Source organism: Alosa alosa, chromosome 5 (genome assembly GCF_017589495.1).
Source record: "Alosa alosa isolate M-15738 ecotype Scorff River chromosome 5, AALO_Geno_1.1, whole genome shotgun sequence".
NCBI lineage: Eukaryota > Metazoa > Chordata > Actinopteri > Clupeiformes > Clupeidae > Alosa > Alosa alosa.
In genome coordinates this window covers 30,151,201-30,173,668 of record NC_063193.1, presented here as the reverse complement: position 1 = coordinate 30,173,668, position 22,468 = coordinate 30,151,201, and the positions used below count along the sequence as shown (strand labels likewise).

Below are 22,468 nucleotides of genomic sequence, written 5' to 3'. Positions count from 1 at the left end.
CCAGACCGAACTTCCCGACTTCAAATGTTGTAGGCGGGGCTAAGTTCGGCTGTCATCCAGGCTAATTAAAATTAGTAGTTTATAGTGAAATTAAGGGCAATACTATTAATGGTCTAAATAGAATTTAACAGAACAGCAACCATAATCAATAACAATAATAAACATATACAAACTGTGACTCTACATGTATAAGGAAACAAAATACAGTATTATGTTATTGGAAACAAGGTGAATAGATTCTTTAGATGTTTTTTGGAAGATCCTAAAGCTGTCACTAGAATGTAGGTAGATCATTCCACCAATGATGAATTATGTGTGCTTATCTGTGTGTTTGTTTTTGCTTGTGAGTGTGTGTGTGGGGGTAATTGTGTGAGTGTGTGTGTGTGTGTGTGTGTGACTGTGTTGTCTCTATGTTGGCCTTCCATCAACACTTCACAGTCAGGTCAGAGGTCACAGTCAATACTCTTTTCCTCTGTTATTCCCAGTGTTGGGAGTGTTTCACATAGCTGTACACACATATAAAAGCCTATCTTGTCAATCTGTCAAGGGGACACAATAGCACACATAAAAGAGGCCAAGAAGCTGGGCTGGAAGGAGATCGCACATTCATGTTCCCCTTTGAACTATAGCAGTAAAATATATTTACTATAGCAGTAAAATATTTTTAGCCAAGAATCCATTTCATATATGGGAGACCTTAGAGATGAGGAAAAACATTGTTGCGTTTAGTTCTACCTCCGGTAAGGGCATCTCAAAAACCAAAGCCCTTTCTGACCATTTGTCACTAGCCTAAATACACTTGCTTCCCTACTACCACTAGTTTATTTGGTATGGCCATGTGCGAGTCTGTTATGGTACAAATGAGCGAAAATGTTGTCTGTTTATGCCTGTGTATGTCTGTTTCTTTCCACACTTCAGAAAATGTTGTGTCGTAAGACACCTGCACAGTTCCTGAATGCAGCAGAATGACTGTGAGTCATTGCAGACATGTTTCTTGCAGTTGCATTTGGATAGTAAAGGGAGTCAAATTAGTGTGTGTGTGTGTGTGTGTGTGTGTGTGTATTGTGTCTGTTTGTGTGTGGGTGTGGGTGTTTCTCTGTGTGTGTGTGCATGCATGTGTGTGCGAACATTGGTGGTTCACATGCACAAGTGGCAACATGATAACATGAACTGACAACATGAACCATGTGTGTACATATATGTCTATATGTGTGTGCATGCATGCATGTGTGTGCAAACATTGAAGATTGATTTGTTTGGCAGGTACGGTTCACATTGGGGGAGAAGTACATTAGTACAAGAAAACACTGGGCTCCCATAATTTACTCTAAGCTTTCTTGTAGAAAGTATGATTCATGTGTAGAATGGGCACACACGCACAGGGAAGTGTGTATATTAGGAGTGTGTGTATTGAGATGTCTTTCAACTCCTGGATGAAAATTATACTCTTTCCCTCCTATGGCGGTCATTTTTGACCGTAAACAAAAAAAAGTGTGACCAAGTTGAATAAATCACTCAAAATTCAAAGAAATTAGTCACAATGAATTTAATGTGTTCAAGTGTCTTTTGTGAAGTGAAGGTCTTGAGGCAATCTGATGAAAAATGGCATATTTATGGTACAGGGAATGTGTAAATCGGTCATTTTTGACCAGAACAGTGTTAGAAGTTCAACTGTTTATATACTGTTTATGTACATAACAATATAAACAAATATATAAAAAAAATGCTTTGAGTGATTTCTTTTAGATTACAGGTTAACAAGTGTTATCTGCATTCTTTGGTGTGTCTGTTTGAAGAAGATAAGAGTGTGATGGCGTAGGGGGAGCTTGTATTACAGCAGATTTGCTGCCCTCCTTTTCAGTTTTTCATCATGCAGTTTGCCAGCCTGTGAGGGCTTAGCTTATTTTCCAGAGTTGTTAGAGATACAGAGATACTGATAGAGAACTGAAGGAGTTGGACAACCTCCAATCCAGGAAAGGAGATCTGTGTCCAGTGGCCGAGGTGAGTGGTTCTCGGCATGTGTTTAAAGTAGGGCTGTCAAAATAACTGATTAATTTCGATTAATTCATTTGAGAAAAAATAACGCAGATTAATCGATTCCGTATGACCCCGAGCCGTTCTAGTCAGTAACCATTAGACTGTAAAATGAAGGAAAGAGAAGGAAATGTCCTGCCTAGATCATTGATTGGAACATTTACTTTTAAAAAACGGCCTGATGGTGTTGATAAAAATAAAGTGTTGATTAAAAGTCCTCTGCAATGTCTGCAGCAAGGAATTTGCATATCACCGGAGTTCATCAACTCTAAAGTCGCACATCAATGCAAAGAAATAGTGTTGATATTGAGGGGAGTGTTAATTTATTTTCATTGTGTCCGCTAGGTTATATCTGTGGCCTGAAATACCTTGTATGTGAAAAAAAAAAAAAAGCAATTTTGAATTTATTTCCTCAGCATTTAGGTCATATCATAGATTATTATGGCCATTATTATATAATAATAATACAAGAGTTTTTGAACTTTAATGTCACTAATGCTGATTATTCAATGATTCATTTGAATTTAAATATTTAAAATACTTTCACAGCAAAAATTATATATGCGATTAATTTAGATTAATTAATCACAGAGTATGTAATTAATTAGAATATATTTTTTAATCGATTGACAGCCCTAGTTTAAAGAGCTTTAAGGGACAGGAAAAGCACTGTGTACTCATAATGCACTCGAAACTGAACTTTACTCATATACTCTGATAAGATAAAAATTATTTTCATTTTCATCTCATTTAGAGAAAAGTCACAATTATAATTATATCTGACTGGACTGTAGTAAACTCCGGGTTCGCTAACTATGTTGTTGGTGCTTCGTTTTATGTGTACACTGTAAAAAATGAATCCTGGTGCCACGGAAATTACACAAAAAAAATCAAGTATGACTTAATTTCTTGAAGCAGTCGCCTTAAAAAAATAACTATTATGTTTTCCCCCAAATAAATCAACTACATTTGCAAGAAAAAATTTCAGAGAAAATGTTCCCTGAAAGAATTGTGGGAAGTTGCACAATTTCTCGCTGATAAATGTGCAGCCTTTTCCTCAAATATTTTGAACATCTGAAAAACGTCCTTCAGTTGAGATTTTGAAAAGAATGCCTCGAAGACGGACGCCATTGAAGTTCAGCATGGAATAGTAAAAGGTAAAGTAATTTGTTCCTGCTACTTGTGAAAGCTAGCATGAAAAACTACTACAAATATACAATTAAGTAATGTCACATCTCAGGTATATATTTTCATACCAACGTGTTTGACCTACTAGGAAATATTGGTGAAGTTAGCTTAACAGTAGCAAGGTCGCTAGCTGTACTCAGATGGTTGGTAAACTAACCAGCAAGCTTCGGTAGGTTATATTATAACCTTTTCAATTTGAAATGGCCAAGTTTATAATCATTTGTAATACTTGGGACACTCTAAACTGACATTAATATAATATTGGAGTCGACGACGTCTTAATCTTTCTGTAACGAATTTGAAAAGACGGTTGGAATTTTAATAGCCACTGAGGGAATAGCTAACATGCTAACGTAGCTGGTTAACATTAGTTAGCCAGGACTCCACTGTTCTAAGCGATCTAGTGTGGTGCCAAATGCTTGTCTGGCACAAAGGGATCTGTTGACTGACTAATTAAAGCAGTCTGTCAACTAATTGACGTTTGATTGAACTGAACACTATTTGCTTTTAATTCGGGTTATATATATTTTGCTCGTAGCTAACGTTAGCTGAGACCACCAGGGCATTCCTTAAGGCATTTGTAGCATACACGTGGTGTAAGGTAACTGTTAGTGTTGTTGGTTAAGGTTAGGTGCATTGTCCATTCTCAGTAATAGTATGGCACTGATATTAGTTAAGTGTTTGTTGGTTTTATTTGGGTTATTTAGCGGTTATGTTAACATATTTAAACACATAAACACTTATGTTTGTCTTGGTTAAAACATTTGGTAGCCTACATGGTAAATGATGTCAGAATGAATTTTGGAAGTCCTTTGCTAGTTAGTTGATATACTGCTGATAGTCATTTGTGGTTCTTGTGTTTATATAATTATGGATTTTGTTTGTTTTAACAGGGTTGGCAAAATGCTCATCAAGGTCCAGTACCGTGGACTAAAAAAGTACCTCAAACTGCAGCCTGGTTTTTCTTATGAAAGTTTCATTGAAGGTGAGGTTTTATGTGAGCTTAGCTAGTGTTCATGCACATACAGTATTTGAATGAAATAAATTTGAAATCAATGTTTGCATGCATCTGATATCAGATCACTTGGCCAGTGGGTAAGGTAAAAAAAAAAAGATTTTGTTACCCTTTAGTTGAATTAAATTAACTAAATTTGGAAACTGAATTTCTTAAATTCTTAAAGCAACCCTTTAAGATTCCAATTTTGTGTTTTGCAGAATTTGTGCCAGCAGGTTCTTCTACTCTAAATTTTTCACTTTTCTGAAGTGATATGGAGAGGTCCTCTTCAAACGAGGGACATCAATCTCCTGGTGCAGGAGAGAACACCTCTGCCATAGGGGATGCAGCAGAAAAGGCCAAATGGGTGAGCATTTAAAATTAAAATCTCACTAGGAGAAATCATTGTCTGTCCTCCAAATCACGGAAACCTGGCTTTGAGTTCGGTAGTGTCAAATCAGCGGACGCGTTCAATCTTGCAGCACTATACAGATCTGGCTGAACGTAAGGTTTTTAGATTCAGCCAGATATCTAGTGCTGCAAGATCAAACGCTCCAGCCATTTGCGTTAACGGAACACTAATCTAGGCAATTTTCTTCCTTCAGATACAGGTCTTGTTATAATCTCCTGTAAACTTTCAAAAGTTTATAATACTTTAGTTCATCTGTAGAGACCCTCACCACACTACCAAGTGTAATTATATTTTGAGCACTGCCAGTGGTTTAAAATAGCGTTTGTTTTTTCGACATGCTTGCTGCCCCCTTAGCTTTCACTGTAAGCCCATTCAGTGTTAACGCAAAAAACGGTCTTGCTCAAAACTCCACCAATTAACACAATTTTGCTACCATGCTACCATAAATAGACCCTAGGTTGTTTGTACTCTTGAGTTACACTTTAATACATCGCCTGTGTTTTTAGAGGGTGCAGGTAAGTTTTCTCTTTACAAGTTTATCACCGTTATTGTTTCTCTTTTACCCATAGATGGTCCAGGAGGTTCTGGAGAAGAGTTCAGGGGGAGAGGAAACAATGGAGGAGTATAGGAGATTGAGCACCTTGACACACTGCACAAGACGGCATCATATCCTGGTCAGCCACATTGTTGAAATGCATGGGTATGTTTTGTTTTGTAATGTGAAAAACTTGCCTGCAGCGTGACAAGAAAAACCTAAATTTGGTAGTAGAATTGTTGTGTAAAAACAATTTTGAACTGATGTTTGTCCTTCTTTACACTTCTCATCTTCTCAAAGGAACTCTAGATCTCATTCATAGTCACCATTAAGTCCTTGGTTACCTGTCTGACCAAGGTCCCTTTGTCCCGGATTACTCAGTTTGGCTGAGCGGCCAGACACCATACTGCTTTTTTGCGGAGAGTTGGAGGATTTTGTGTAGATGTTGATGAAGATGATATGTTTGTTATATCTCTGTCAGTCATCTGAATATTTTTAAATGGCCAAGCTATTGTTATTTTTTTTTTCCTCAACGTCAGGTTTAATTTACACTGAATAAATGCTGTTAAATTAAATACTGATTCTCTAATTGTGTATATACACCACATCCTTTAAAATGTATGGTAATAGACTTATTTAAAACATGCATAACTGCTCAAAATAAGTGAGGCAACTATATTACACGTGATTTTATCATGCGAAATTAACCAGAAAAAATTAGGGAAATTTCCTTGATTTATTTTGAATATGCTTAATTGCATTGAGATATTTTACACAATTTTTTTTGTATACATTAATATTTAAGTAAATTTCCATGATTTGTTAAAGTCTATATTCTTAAAAATAATAGGGTTATATTTTTCCCTAATATTTTCACGTGTAATAAGTTGCCTCATTTTTTTCATGCATTCTTACTGTGTAATTTTTTACAGTGTAGGGACCCTGAGCAAGCTACTGAGGAGGTTTGATGCTGTTTTAAACAATATTACTAGTTAAAAAAATGCTATTTGGGAAGCGTTTCGTTCACGGCCCTTAGCTAATCCACTGTTTGCCATTTGGGCTCTATAGCGTATACCGGAGCAAGCTCTGTAGTGGTTGATCAACGAAAAATACTGTCTCCACACAGCTATTTGATGTGTTTTAATACAGAAAAACACCCTTGGGTCAATTTTCGCTGGAATTTGTATTTAATTGCCCCATGGGGAAGAATAAAGTGATTTGAATTGAATTGAATTATACTTTAAAGGCAATATTATTTCCCATTATGAATATTTTATTTTGACACATAAATGTATGGAGCAAAGACTTTAAAAACATGCTAGTATCACATCTTGAAATAGATTTGACCTACTTTATTTTACCGCATTATACCACTACTACCACTGGTGATTGTGGTGATTAGCACTTTGGGGACACCCCTACTACAGAAAATGCATACACACACACACACACACACATTTATTTGAGGATTGAAAGAGCCATAACATTAACAGCATTCAGAATGGACTTGGAGTGAAATTTTTATTTATTATTTTTGTGCCATGATTGTATTTCATAATGGTGGTGGACGTTTAATAGTTAGAATAATAATAGATGAATGTATGACGCATATGAAGAATGTGTGAGGTAGCCTAATATAATGCAGGAGAGCTTTGGTGCAAACACAGCTTCCACATACTAATATCCTGATATATATATATATATGGGGGGGTTGGGTAGACTATGTTTTCGATTGTAACACCTTGTCAGTCAATTATGTATGGGGTGCTGAATGTAAAAATTCGGTTACAATTTTTTAGCTGATAAATTTTCAACATTTACCTCACTTTCCTCACTTTTAGTGAATTCTCTTCACATTTGAGACAGAAATTCATGTAAAACAACACGTTATATGTAATTGTCCACAATATGTTCAAATGTAAAAAGTACATGTTAAATATTATTAATAATTTTAATTAATTCAATGTATTTAGATAATTGCCTGTTGATTTCTTTGATCTTCATGTGTTCTGGTAAAGCCATTACAAGTGTTCCGTCACATTTTCTAACATTACATCAATAAATGTTAACTAGAGTGCATGTTGATTAGGTAATTTGATTGACAACTTTATACCAGACAATTTAAGTAGGCCTTACTATTTGATCATGTGTGTTTGGATCACAGACGTATAAACATCCCATGCAGCTTTTAGAGTATTCAGGATGGGGGTAGAATTGTCTCATAAAGATTTGTACATACTCGAAGAGGTATGCACAAAATATATGTGTATTTGTAAATACAAAAACACAAATACACAAATATATAAAGTAATTTGTACAAATATGTGTGTATTTGTAAATATATTTTTGACATCTACAAATAAATATGTTTGGTTTTGTGTGTGGGAGGCGTTGGATTCTGCATTTCTGGATTGCATTTGTGGATTTGTGGATAACGTAATTTTCAGACATTCCTATCGCACAGCGATCCACAAACAAATACCCCGAATTTGCGCATGCGAATTCACCCTCCTCATGACAACCAGTAGATGGCAGTGTTGTAGGGTAGAGTGGGGGAAAACGCCCCCCTTAAGGAATATGTGATATTACTGTGAAACAAAAAGCTAAATATATGTAGAATTGCTATCCTAGTTTTGAGTGACAATGTCATGAATTATAAACCAAATATGAAAATTGTCCAGAGTTAACAGTTAATTAGTATTTTACCAACAACAAAAATTGTGCAAAAGGGGCGTTTTGCCCCAGCGGTGGGGTAAAATGCCCCCACCCTGTCAAAGCAATGCCCCTCATACATTAATAGCAAAACCAAAAGTAAGCAACTAAAGTAAACAAAATCTATTGTGGAGCAATAAAATATAATCAATAAATTGATTACAAGCTACTATATTTGATCAATATATTGGCAATATCCAACTTTGTTTTAGTGACTGCTGAAAATTAGAACACTTGCCTAAAAATCCATTTTTCTTTTGTTTTCCTGAAGTACAGAGCATGCATCCATTTTATGGTGGGTACTTGTACATCACCATTGTCAACATAGTGCATAGAAATAAAAACAACAACATTTTACTTCATCTAGTGATTAGTTTGTGAAATATAGGAGGGGGGGCGTTTTACCCCAAGGGGCGTTTCCCCCACTCTACCCTACAACATGTCTGTTATCAACTGGTAGCAACTGTTTTTTTCCGACCACTGTTTTCCCCTAGTTCAGTTCAGTCAAGTCAAGTGGTCTATGACTAGCAGGATTAACGACATGGAAGACACTGGATTAAATTGATGGGTAAGTAATAACAACTAGCCAGAACGATTTATTATCGGTTTCGATGTGTAGTGCCGTTTTTTAATTTCATAGACTGTATAAATAAGTCCATTTAGCAATATTGACATTAATGGCAGTCTGTCAGATAGCGATCTCAGCTGAGCTGGCTCTCACCTTACGTTAAGGTATGTTAACATCTGTAACGTTAACCTCTGATGCATGAATTATGAAAGCCTGAGTCAAGTTTTTTTAAATGTGTTTTTACTCTTCTTAGAACATGAAAAAAACAAATATTCACTTTTTTTTTTTTTTAAATATGATTCTTTCAGAAAGTTACAGACATGTCCACTACACTGGACTACATGCACTTAAACACTCAACACAAACAGAATAAACTTAATGGAAGAATGAATCAAATTCAATTTTATCATAAATCCATGAACAGCTATTTCATTTTATGCTTTGAAAAGCATTTAACTATACTTTCACACACCTCAACGTTCTATAGACCTATTATTTAGGCCGAAATAAGAAAGCAAACAGTGCTAGCAACTGTATCCATTTAAGCTTTCAAAACATCTCTAAAAGGAACAAACATACTCCATACTTCTTCAAGGGAATTTCCTGGACCATTCTATAGTCTTCCCTATTCTTTGCTGTACTTGTGTTCTAAAAATATGATAAAATGTTTTTTTTACTAACACAAACTACATCTAATCTGCACAAAAATTTACAGATTTTTAAAACTAACATAAATACACCAAAAATGAACTGAATATCAAGATAAGATAACCAAGATAAATCATAATAAAAGATGAATAAACCACATGACTTGTATTGGAAATATACTTAGAAATGCATGACGTCCACTATATTGGACACATCGTTAATCGCAATTTTAGACTTATTTGAAATAACATTTTCAAAACTAAAATAATTATATTGTTCCTTAGATATCCCCGCATATCATGGGGTTCTTCTGGTATAGAAGGATTGACAAGATATCCCAGCAGGGGCCGACCGTGTGGCTGTTTGTCGGCCATCTTGGATTCAGAGGAGGTTTACTTGTAGTTCTAACAACCTACCACTCAATAAACCTTAATGAAGGGGGGCAGAGAGCATTCTAACAACTGATATGGAATTCCACCATAGAAACAATTGCATTTAGGAAGAAAATGACTTTTAAACAGCTGTCCACTGTAGTGACCGCTATGCGCCAGAGGGTTAAGAGCAACATCTGTAAAACAGCGAACACAAACACAGCCTGTCATTTGAGTTGCAAGACACAATAACTTTAGGGAAAACTACATTTTATTTTAAGGGGGCCCTAAATCGGATTTTAAGGGAAATCTTAACTTAATGTGTTTTGTGCAAGCACCAGCTGGTTAACGTTAGCAGCTGTACACTGACTAAATGGACTTATTTATAGTCTATGAAATTAAAAACGGCACTACACATTGAAACCGATAATAAATCGTTCTGGCTATAGTTATTACTTACCCATACATGTTGTTAATCCTGCTCATAGACTGTTCTATATATAGGCCTACAGTCTATGATCCTGCTAGTCATAGACCACTTGACTTGACTGAACTGAACTAGGGAAAACAGTGGTCGGAAAGATTCAGTTGCTATCAGTTGATAACAGACATGTTGTACAACACTGCCATCTACTGGTTGTCCAGAGGAGGGTGAATTTGCACGCACGAATTCGGGGGTATTTGTTTGTGGATCGCTGTGCGATAGGAATGTCTCAAAATTACGTCATCCACAAATCCACATATGCGATTCACAAATCCACAAATGTGATCCACAAATGCAGAATCCAACGCCTCCCACACACAAAACCAAACATATTTATTTGTAGATGTCAAAAATATATTTACAAATACACACATATTTGTACAATTTACTTTATATATTTGTGTATTTGTGTTTTTGTATTTACAAATACACATATATTTTGTGCATACCTCTTCGAGTTCCCAAGCAGTGTAAAATAACTCAAAAGTAGAATCGCATAAATAAAAAAAAAGCTGAGACCGCCCACATAGCAAGAAGCTGGTCTGAGGGCAGAACTGGTATTCTGCCCATCCTCCAGTTTTGATCAAAACATATTTTGAAAACCATCATTGTTATGATCTTAATATTTTGGCAAGTTTAAAATATTATGATGGTAGACAGAAGTGGTGGTGTGATATCTAGAAGCTCAATTTCACTATCTGGGTTTTTGCTCACAATTTGGTCCCCCTCACTTTGAAAATATCTCCTGCGCCCCTGAGCATAGATGTACTGTAGCGAGTCCCTACTGAGAAAACCAGCTATGCAACTTCCAAGATCGGCTGCCCACCAAATCTCGCGAGAATCGCGTCAGTATATATATAGCTCTTTGGGGATAGTTTTTGCCTCTTTACCTCCACAAGAAATGCATTTGCGTTGTGTACAGGGGGGAAAAGTTGTGAGAAGTTTGCTATTTACAGTAGCAGAGTAACATATAAATACATCGCGGCTCTAGAGGGAGCTCTACAGTCGCCAAAAATATCTAAACCTCCATAGTGTACCTTTAATTGCTCCTACACTGGGCTGTCACATTTTGTCACGTTCAGAGACAAAAGCAGTGACGATTGACACCATGATGCTGCCTGATCTGAAGTAGCCTAATTTATGCCTACAGTGTACACAATGCCATGATCTGTAAGTAGCCTAGGCTGCAGGTTAAAATATTCCAAATCAATTTTACAAATGAAAGCCTAGTCTATTTTATATAAACCGGTACAGGTCCTGGATGGAGGGAAGGTCAGCACCAATGATCCTCTCTGCAAGCCTTAATTGTCCCATTTGGTGGCTGACCCAAACCAGACAGTGATGGAGGTGCAGATGACAGACTGAATGATGGCTGAGTAGAAAGTGGTCAGCAGCTCCTTAGGCAGATTAAACTTCCTTAGCTGTCTCAGGAAGTATACTGTAACCTCTGCTTGGCCTTTTTCTGGATAGCATAAATGTGGAGAGACCATTTTAGGTCTTGTAAAATGGTTTATCCCAGGAATCTAAAGGAATCCACATTGGACACTGTGTCGTTCTGAATGACGAGTGTGTGTGTGTGTGTGTGTGGGGGGGTTTGATCATTTTAGGCACAGAGAAAGTGAGAAAGAAGGTACTATGGCTGTATTGTTTTGTGTTGTACTCATAGACTGTATATATAGAACTGGACAGTGTGGCTGCATTCTGCAGTGTTCTATGGAATTGAAGCCGCCGAGGTGACACCATCTTGGAAAATTTGGAGCCAATTTGAAGTGCGGCTGCGCAGCAAAAGTTGAAGCATGCGCAGTGAAGAGGAGTTGCGGTCAGGCACGCCCACTCAGTTGCCACTCAGCGAGTTAAACACGCCCCTTGTCAAGTGAAACCCGCCACCTTCTCCTTTCCACAACACAGGTCGACTCGGCGCCGAAGGCTGGATGAATTTTGCGGCTGTGAGTTAGCTAAACAGTACAAACAACAATCGGTTTGTTCTTGTCTGGTGAGTGTTGCGTATCAACTGAAAAGTTTTTTTTGTCTATTGGTGTTCTTAAATACGTCTAAGAGAGCTTATTATGTTGATTATAGACTGTGACAATTTAGTATGATGAATACTAATGAGCTAACAACAGAAATACGGACAGCGAATTACATGCTAACGTTAGCAGCTACATTAACGTTACCGTTAACGGGAGGCTAAGTTAGTCGTTGAAGTGAAGATTAGCACACAGCAACCGTAACAGTCGATGCATGATATACTTGGTTTTATTAGTTGTTGCTGTTTTCAAATATCTCAATGTATGCCATCTCAACATGGAGTAACCATTGACTGTACATGACTAGACAGTCAGTACAGTATATGATGTGATAAAGCAATGGTATGATGTGATAAAGCAACGCAAGTTAACGTTAACGTAATGTGAAGCATGGACCTCATCAACCAGGTCCATGCCAGGTCCAGTCATGTTAATGTAACTACTAGCCAGTTTGCCAGCATTTTTTCTAACGTTAACGACAGACACCTCTTTTAGAGCTACTTCTGTGATGGTAGGTCGGTAGCATAGACTGTAAAAAATAGATCGGTAGGTCGGTAGTTGTAGACATAAGTGAATGATCGATAAATGAATCGCCTGCATTAAACACTACGCCAAGAACCAGTCACTTCCCAGGGATATCAGTGAACATTTGAGAAAGACCTTAGTTTGTCATCTAACGTCCATGATCAGTCATACTGATAACGTTATTTTTCAAGCTGGCGCTTAGTTAATAACATTCACACCGCATATTTAAATGTGTAGTTAACATTAGGTAGGCTGTGAAGTTTATTGCACACATATATTTAATTAATTGGTATTACTAGTGGTGTTGAGTGCCTGATTAGATGCTTTGTAAATAGGGCTGCACAATTAATCGAATTTTAATCACGATCACGATTTTGGCTTCCCACGATCAAATTTGCGTGATCGAGCGATATTTAAAATGCGTGCTCTATCCATAGAACCAACCTGGCAACCCATAGAACGCTCCGCTACAAAACAAATCAAGCGTTCTTTAAACTTGTCTGACCATGTGCCTGCATGCAGCCTACCAATGACAGCTGCTCCCTGCACTGCTCAGCCTGATGAACTGCTCAGTTTGGATGCACTGTGGACTAATAGCATTATGTTAACTATTAGTAGGCTAGTTAGATTATACAAAAAAACGACGATCAAAAATCAAATGTGTGGCGCAGCAGAAGGCCAAGAGCTTGTCCCGAAGCGGATCATCCGTTGTTCGAAAATATTTCGGTTCAGGCAAGTGAAGTTAACCAAAACATAAGCAAAGCAGGGCTCTCAACTCATACCGTGAAACACATCACATGACGTAAACCACACATGCCTTTTTTTTTATCACGTTAACTTTTAGTCCTTGTTTGCTTCCTCCAATATAGCCTATAATAAGTGTTGAGCTAACGACGGATTCGTTAATTTATTCATGTGTTTTATAAGCTACATGTGGAACCTACAATGCATATGCGTTTCAAGACAGCCTACGCAAAACGAGTAAGCAATAATGAAAATGTAGCCTACACGTCAGTGGTTTACATATCAACGAATGACTAAACCAGGGGTGTCCAAACTGCGGCCCGCCACGCGACTTCAATCCGCCCGCCGAGCATTTATTAGTTTATCATAGGCTGCTCGCTATTTCTTTCCAGCGATAGATGACGTTGTGGTCAACTTTAGGCTACTGCAAACTGCTTAACACTCTTCTTAGACAACGTTTACAATGTCAATGTCAAAACAGCTTGTTACATCGAGATAGATAGTATCTCCATAGAAGCAGATCTAACTATGTTATGCTACTCCATTTGGGAACGTATTTGAGTGCACGAGAAGGAGAGAGCGCGATGGCAACAGTAGTTCCCACTACTGACCATTATAAACTGTAAGAGGGCACAGCACTAGCCATAGCAAAGAGTCTTAAAGTGTCAATGCACCATTTATGAATGATTTAAACAGCATCAAATTAACAGTATTTCTTAAGAAATTAAAGGGACACCAGGCAACGTTTTCGTGTTAATTACTCATCTTCGTAAGTCGGTATATGGTTAAATGAGTCATTACAGGGCGAATGAAGACTTTCTCGCCATCTACTGCCTGTAGGGAAGAATATCCCGCTTGCAAGTTCAGTGTATCGTACCCGCCAACGAAGCAGTTTCAGTTTCCATCCTGCATCCACAGCACAGAGGGAGGCTAACGAAACGCTTAGCGATTGTTGCAAACGTGTGTATAATGGCAGAGCCGGGCGAAGAAGCAGCGAAAACCCTTGACGGAAGATGCAAAGAAAAGGAAAAAGAGCTTCAGACCGAAATAGGGGAGTTTCAGAGAGAAAAAGCATCAGGCTTGCCTGGTGTCCCTTTAAGTTGTCATTTAAATAATACAAAATGTTATTATTATTATTATTATTATTATTATTATTATTAGTGTGTGGCCCGCCGGCCAATTTTCAAAACCCAATGTGGTCCTTGAGTCAAAAAGTTTGGAAACCCCTGGACTAAGCGATTAAACTCAGGAACAAGAAGCAGAGCTTAACTGGCTACTGGGGAGCGTTGGGAGGATGCCCGGTGGGCCGTTACCGTTTCCCCAAATACTAACAAAGTAGCATGCACAAAACATTTGTTTGGAAGTTTGGAAGTCGCAGTCAAGTCTATATTTGCAGTAATTTAGGGGAGTAAATGTGAAGGGAAGAATTTGGATGAGCCAGATAGCAAGTCCAATATGTTTAGGGAAAAAATATTTTTGTCACTAAAATTAATTAATTATCGTGATCTCAATATTGATCAAAATAATCGTGATTATCATTTTGGCCATAATCGTGCAGCCCTAGTTGTAAAATTGTCTGACTAACTTTATTGTAACTTTCCTTTTTGCAGGTAAGATATGGGTGATGGCTGAATGTACTGGAGGTGGCGGCAAGGTGGTCTCCATGATCTACATTAGTCTGCAAGCAAGGGAATGCCTACGTGAAGTGGTTTGGCTGGAGTGGTCTGAGGTGGCATGTCCTCCCCCTTTCTCCAAGTCCCCGGACATCCATCTCCCTGACATCATCACCCACCGTCACTGGATCAACCAGAAGCCCCTTATACATGGGACATGGCACAGCACCACTACGTTCTGAAAACACGTGACTTTCAATAACTTGCGTGGCACCAAGAAAGGTCTGCCGCTGCTCTGAACCTTCTGTTAATGTGACCTCATTCATACTTGAGGCTGTACACATCCCTTTGTTTCTATTTTCTTTATTGATGTCACCCAAACTTCAACTTTCTGTATGCCCCTGAACTCACACAAATTGTAAATTTCAATGCGCCATTTAACCAGTGGTGTAGTCTAGTTAGTTAGTTGTAGTGGTGGGTATACTGTGAGCAACCCCAAATGTTATTAAATACGTATCCTTGCCTATTTTAAATGGGTATACTGAGATGATGATGCTTTTTAAATGGGTTAACTGTGTAGTCCTGTGCATCACGTAGACCAGGGGTCCCCAACCTTTTATGTAACATGGACCGGTTTGATTCCTATTTTTTTCATGACCGGGTGGGGTGTTTGGGGTTCCATGTTCCATATGTGTTGTGCATGCATTACTTGAAAAGAACTAGCTCCAGTTATGTATGAACAGTGAAGGTAACGATCTCTTGTGAAAAACGTGAACTTGAAGAAGTGAAAATTGAACAATATGAACTATGAATATTGAACAACTTGAAGCTACATCTATAAGTGTGAACATGCTTAACAAAATATGGGAACAAAACATGGGAAATAAACGTGCATTACGAATATAATCAGTGGGTGCCCTGCTTGTTTCCCTGCAACAAGAAGCTTCCATCTGGGGGTGATGGAAGACAGTTGGCTTTAAATGCAGCGACTTTATCTGCCAGTTTAAAGACAGACATCATTCTCCCCTGGAGTGACAGGTTGAGGTCATTAAGCAACCCGAATATGTCACACAGGTAAGCGAGTTTTGACACCCAGTCCTCATCACTAAAATGTGCAGCTAACGGTGACTTTTTTTCTGTAAGAAATCTCTGCAGCGGCTCTCGCAACTCAAACACTCTGGCCAGTGACCTGCTAAAGATGCTTGTTTTTGTTGCTCATTCTAGCAGTTTAGCTAACTTCGTGTGACACTAACGTTCGCCAAGAACTGATCAAGTGAAGTGAGCTGACCTGAGGCTGCGCAGCACTGAAGGCAATATGTAAAAGTGTTTGGTAAAAGTGAAGGCGGGACAGACGTAAGAAAATAGACCTTGCAAAATGCAAACATGCGTGCAATCAAACAACTGCATATAAGCCTATGCCATGTAAAAACGTGACATTATTGCGAATTAAATTTAGTTTAGTTTGCATGCATTTTTTTTTTAAACTCATGTCTAGGCTACGGCCCGGTTAGGAATGTCCCGGTGGTTGGGGACCGCTGACGTAGACTATACCATACCACGGTCATTTAACTGCCTTGGTATTTAAGTCAGAGGCTATTGCTTAGTATTTAACTGTAGCCTACACAAAGATGTAGACGTTACAAGAATATTAATATCAGAATTATTATTGGTTGATACTAAATCAATATTGAATGTTTGATTGAATGTCTTTTCCTCAGTGGTTCCATGTTGGTGGAATGAGTTGCCCAGTGCTCTTCGTTCTTGTGATGGTTTTTGGTCTTTTAAGCACTTCTTATACATTATGGTTTGTATGCAGTTGTACTGTTTTATTTTCATTATAGGCTGTTGATTAATTTGACATTGTTTATTATTGATATTCTCCTTAATGTAGTCTTACCATGTTATTGTTATTATATTATTGATTGAACGGGCATTATGATTTATTATTGCTTCCCTCATTTTCATTGTTTATTTAATTAGGCTATTGATTGATCCCTGTTTTAAGTATTATATTGTTTTGTATTTGTTAAGGGTAACCATAACCATCATCATCATAATGTGGTATTTTCTTATGCACTTTAAACAAAGAATAAAAATGTTTCTTTAAACGTAGTACCACTTTAAACACATCACACACTAAACAGCAAAGTAGCTTCCTGATTATGTGTAAAATGTTTACAGAGTATCCTGAAGTAGTAGGTCCATGTTCTCATATTTTTACAGCTGACATGAAGGCTGCAATATTACATTTTTGATTTTCAATGGAGCACCCTCTCTGGTGAAAGACTAGCAAGCCTGTGGTAGAGGCATACGATTACAGACATATTGAGAGAGCCTATCAATGAGTTGTCACAGTTTTTAATTTAGACATATTATTTTGAAATAATGTACGTCTACGGGAGGATTTACACATCACTGGCAAGACCTGATCAAACCATACTAATGCAAAATGCTTCTCTAGCAGTGCAATCGCAGGTAACGATACCTTAACACATTTTCAGATACCGCTGTTCTGAGCATACTAAGCAAATTGGCCATTTGTAACTTTGAATCCCTCCTCACGTTAAGCTATGGTCCAATAAAGTGTTACACTAAAACACAAGTAACGTTATTTGTCGGGCTGATTCATAAATGGGCATACCGAGGTTGTCGACCTAGCAGGCTAGGTGGCGTTTATTGCCATTCGCAAAACTAAGCAAGAGTTAACATTAATGAAACTTAACATCGCCTTCTCCAGTGACTTGTGTGTATTCAAATGAAGTTGCAACGATGATGGCGGCAATCACTGGTTACGTTAAACCATTTGAAACAAGTAGGACTGTAAATGATGGTGACTATGGCTAATGTCACTTCGGATCAATATAGCAGAGCCCTTTTACTTTACCTATCAACTGGCTAATGCTAGCATGATTTAGCATGCTATGAGCTAATATACTTAGATAGATAGATAGATACTTTATTGATCCCCAGGGCTTAGCATCTATGAAAGAACAGCGCATATCTTTTTTCACAAAGAATCTGTCACAACTAACAACGATGTCTCTTACAAACAACTACACAATGTATGACTATCAATATGTATTTAGTCATACTGTGATAAGATATAGCCTAATGATAATAACAGCAACACTTATTTAGGTTAGATTATGTGTCGAAATCAGGTGTCGTTAAAATAAGTGAGCGATGACGTGGTAGTGTCTGCAGCCTAGACGGTAAAACATAATGGACAAAGCGTCGTGTCTGCAGCCAGCCAGCTGTCAATCATAGGTGTAAACACGCCCTTTTTAGATTTGTTAATATAACATTAAAAAAAAGAAAATTCAGCGAGAAAAGAAAAATTGTGTGTATTGAAGCATCTTGAAAACTATTTTTTTCGATTAAAAGGTTGTTGATACAAAAATAGTTTTAGGTGAGAAAAGTGACACGGAAAGTTGGATACTTGGCCATTGAAATACATGGGGATGGGCGGAGTTACACATTGTACTGCAGCCAGCCACCAGGGGGCTCTGGACTAACGCTCGCATCACTCTTAACAGACGGTACACTGTCCAGTTCTATATATACAGTCTATGGTTGTACTTTTGGTTACACTGGTTATGTTGGGATGTAATTGGTGTGACTTTTAAGATATTTGCACCCTCGTACCATCACTGCTATTGACAAACTGCCAATAACATTGCTGAATTGGAGAAATGTACTTTTACTTTTGACCTTAGACCTTTCACCTCTCTGAAAAATAGTTTCAGGAATAAATGCTTCCTACGATTGACAGCACAACTGCTGGAAAATATTCTAGGGGAAACACTGCATATCTAACATGATTTAATGAGAGCTGTTCAGATTCTTGCACAGCCAACACACTTTTGGAAATTATTCACAAGACTGAGAGTGACAAAAGAGTGCTGTGATATGTTATGTGTGTTGCAGCTGGTCTCGGAATTAGACCAAAAAATCTTATTTGTCCATGGGCTAAGAGGGGACCCCATACCGCCCTGTCAGGACTTATTTTCCGATAATGACTGACGGACAATACATTATCCCTTACTTATATGTATTCTATGTTTTACTAATCGGACCCTTATGTGTCATGCTGTCATCCTTGTCAGTGTAGATTGTAGATGCTGACTCCCAGTGGTCCGCCAACCTCTTGCTATCTGGGTGTCTGTTTGTACTTATGTGTAATTATGTGTGTTATCCTATCATCCTAGTTGGTGTAGATAGCAGGTGCTCCCAGTGGACTGAACAGACATGATGCAGAGGAAGCTGGCGCTGCTGGTTGGCATCACCACGTTTACCCTCCTCCTGGTGCTGAGGTGGGAGCACGTGATACGCCTGGTGAGCCTGATGAGAAGCGAAATACCCTCAGCTGAGTCTGAACCGCAGACAGACCAGCCATCAGCAGAGCCTACACTGCCACCATGGCAACGGGCACCCACGGAGACCATCACCCCCATCCCAGGCTCCAGACACTTCATGGTGTCTGCCTTTAAGGACCACAGACGGGGCGGAGTCATCCGGGTCATCAGCATCATCTGCAGACAGGAGCTGCAGCCGCTCTACTGCGTCCTGTGTGCCAATGATGATGCTAACACTGATGCTAACGCTAATGCTAGTCCAAATGCTAAGGCTAATGGTCGGTGTATGACTTCACAGGCAAAAGTCGATATTCACAGCGACCACTTTGGCTTTCCTTTTCACACTTCAGACGTGTTTTGCACTACTACCACATCACAGCAAGCCTTATATGAGCAAGCCTCTTATGTCAGCATAACATCTGACAAAAACACCACTGACAATATGACTTTTTTAACAATCCAAAACCATGAGATCAAAGAATCTTTTAAGTACAAATTTACTATATGCATATCTAACCTTTTTGGGGGTTACAATAATGCCCTCCAGTTTGCACAGACCATGGAGGTGTACAAGCTGATTGGGGTTCAGAGGGTTGTCATCTACAACACCAGCTGTGGGCCGGATGTTGAGAAAGTCCTCAGGTATTACAGTAGAGAGGGTATGCTGGAAGTTGTGCCTTGGCCAATAGACAAGTTCCTAACGCCCTCTACTGGGTGGAGGTATGACTTGCACCACGGTGACATTCATTATTATGGACAGCTGGCCACTCTGAATGAATGTATATACAGATATATGTACCAGTCAAAGTACCTCCTGCTGAATGACATTGATGAGATCATTATGCCTTACAAACATGGTAAACTGGAGAAGCTAATGGACACATTGCAGCAGCAACACCCCAATGCAGGGGTCTTCAGGATTGAGAATCACATCTTCCCCAAAACGCAGTTTGAAGACACTGGGCGATTTCGTCTGCCTCAGTGGAGGCGTGTGCCTGGTGTGAACATCCTGGAGCACATCTACCGAGAGCCAGACAGGAAGAACGTGTTCAACCCCACCAAGCTGCTGATTGACCCCCGGAGAGTGGAGCGGACTTCGGTCCACTCCACACTGAACCAGTTTGGACCCGTTGTCATTGTCCCATTCGATGTTTGCCGCATAATCCATGTCAGGGCCCCTCTGCAAGGACACCTGGCCAAAGACCAGTTGCTTGTGGACAAGAAACTCTGGGAGTTTGAGAAGCGTTTAATTCCCAGCATTGATAACGCACTGAATCAGTCAGGTCTGTGAGTCAATGATGTCCCCAGCTGTGGCATCACCACTGTTTAGTAAATAGAATCACCTTTGTATCTTTGGTACGCTCATTGTAAGAAAACAAAAATCAAGCCGACATCTGACTAAAATGTGCTCTAGTTTTACAAACGTATGGGCTGGTGGGCACTGGCTGATGGCTCTGGACTGACAGGCCAGACAAGGTCCATCGCAGCCCAGGACAAACATGCATGAGTAGGCTACACCTCAAAGTCAAGGTCCTTCCCAGTCTGGTCCCTTAGAGACGAGCCACGGCTCCTTCCTCGCAGTCGGACAACACATACACTGGAACAGACTAGTGACCCCATTTTGATGTCACAAAACATTGGTGACCCCAATCATTCACATGTTGCCAGAGACAGCGCAACTCACCTCTGCTAACATCCAGACAAAAGCAGTACTTTGATTTTCTCCAAATGTCGTTTCTCGCCTGGTTGTCTCGAACATTGATCAAGTATAATTCCATCAATCAAACTTGCCAGGCGGGCTGTCTAACTTTATTTTCACTTAGCTAGATTGTAATGAAGGATCGGTCACTATAACTTGGATATCATATGGTTTTTAATATGTTTCACTACTGTTTATTTTTATGTAATGCACTGGTCAATTGTAAGAGACCCAGTATCTCAGCTGACCCCATTTGAACTTCAGGTGACCCCACATGGGGTCCCGAACAAAGATATTAGAAAGCTATACACCTCATTGTCCGTCGAGTTCTATTAGGTGGCATACGTGAAAACAGTCACCATATTGCTGGCGGCAAACACCTTACTGTCTATGGGCAACACTTTCCTGCAATCAGAGACACCTGTCTGATTTCCAACACGAGACAGCTGTTTCTCCATTGGCCACCAGTGATTGTTTCCCCCACCATGATGGCGGCGTTATTTGTTCTGCAGCACAATGCAGTATTTACCTTTCTAATATCTATGGTCTCGACCCCAGGAGGACATGTTATTATATGTTCTGTAGCACAATGCGGTATTTAGCCTTCTAATATCTATGGTCTCGACCCCAGGAGGACATGTTATTATATGTTCTGTAGCACAATGCGGTATTTAGCCTTCTAATATCTATGGTCCCGACCCCAGGAGGACATGTTAGTGAACATGAACATGATAAATGATGAAATAAATTATTATGATGTTGTTTTTTAACTCTTGTTAGGTGTTTGGGTCTGTGGGACCCATTTTCAATGTTTAATAAATATGCTATTTATTATTTCTTCTAATTAAGTGTGCTTGCAAAGCACACTTATTGTTCTTCTTAAGTTTGATTAAGTGTGCTTGCAAAGCAGCACACTTATTGTTTTTCTTAAGTTTTATTATTATTTTTCCCTTCTCCCTAATTTTTTGTCAGCTCCAGCGCCTAGGCCCTTTGAGACAGAGACACCGTTCCAACTTTAAAACGTCCGGTCAGCACCGGTGTAAGTTGCTCGCGAAGATGACGTCAGGTGGGCGTGTCGTTCGTCCGCCATATTGGATTGAACAGAAAGCGAAACTAAATTTTCACAGGTCACAAATTTGGTCTGAATGCCACGAAACTTGATGTGAGGCTTGGTCCAAGGATAATGTACAAGTTACCAGAAGGATCTTTGATTTTCGAAAGCGTTTGCCCGTCACAGCCAAACGAAATCGGCGGCGAAGCTCCGAAACAGGAAGTCGTCCATATCTCAGGAACACTGTCACATATCGATACCATATTTTGTATTTGAACTCGGGACAATGTGAGGGTGCATAAGCTAAAAAAAAAGAAAACATTCCAAAAGTTTCCAGCATTTGACAAACCACCCACCCGTATTTTGTAACTATCACCTTTCACATTTGCAGTTGTACTACTACCACAATACCTTCCAAGTATGCACAATGTCTCTGGGCAGCCTTGCCCAATCATGAAATCCTTGCTCAGCCATGGGATAGTATGGACTTACGAACTGAAATGGTAAG

At 39.0% G+C, this 22,468-nt stretch overlaps 1 protein-coding gene across 2 annotated transcripts; it reads left to right on the top strand.

Moving 5' to 3' along the window:
* The first annotated feature begins 1,887 nt into the window (after positions 1–1,887).
* Positions 1,888–21,679, top strand: LOC125295057 (glycosyltransferase family 92 protein F13G3.3-like). 2 transcript variants are annotated; one of them, XM_048244193.1, is made up of 2 exons: positions 1,888–2,001; positions 19,064–21,679. In XM_048244193.1, exon 2 carries the CDS (start codon positions 19,104–19,106, stop codon positions 20,499–20,501), a length of 1,398 nt encoding a protein of 465 aa, XP_048100150.1. In that variant the 5' UTR covers positions 1,888–2,001; positions 19,064–19,103; the 3' UTR covers positions 20,502–21,679. The 2 variants fall into 2 exon arrangements, with proteins under 2 accessions (XP_048100150.1, XP_048100151.1); XM_048244194.1 differs by lacking the exon at positions 1,888–2,001 and adding an exon at positions 16,642–16,659.
* The last annotated feature ends 789 nt before the right edge of the window (positions 21,680–22,468 follow it).

Bases quoted from the DNA above. Each gene is read 5' to 3' on its own strand.
- LOC125295057 (XM_048244193.1), top strand. From the start codon at position 19,104: ATGATGCAGAGGAAGCTGGCGCTGCTGGTTGGCATCACCACGTTTACC.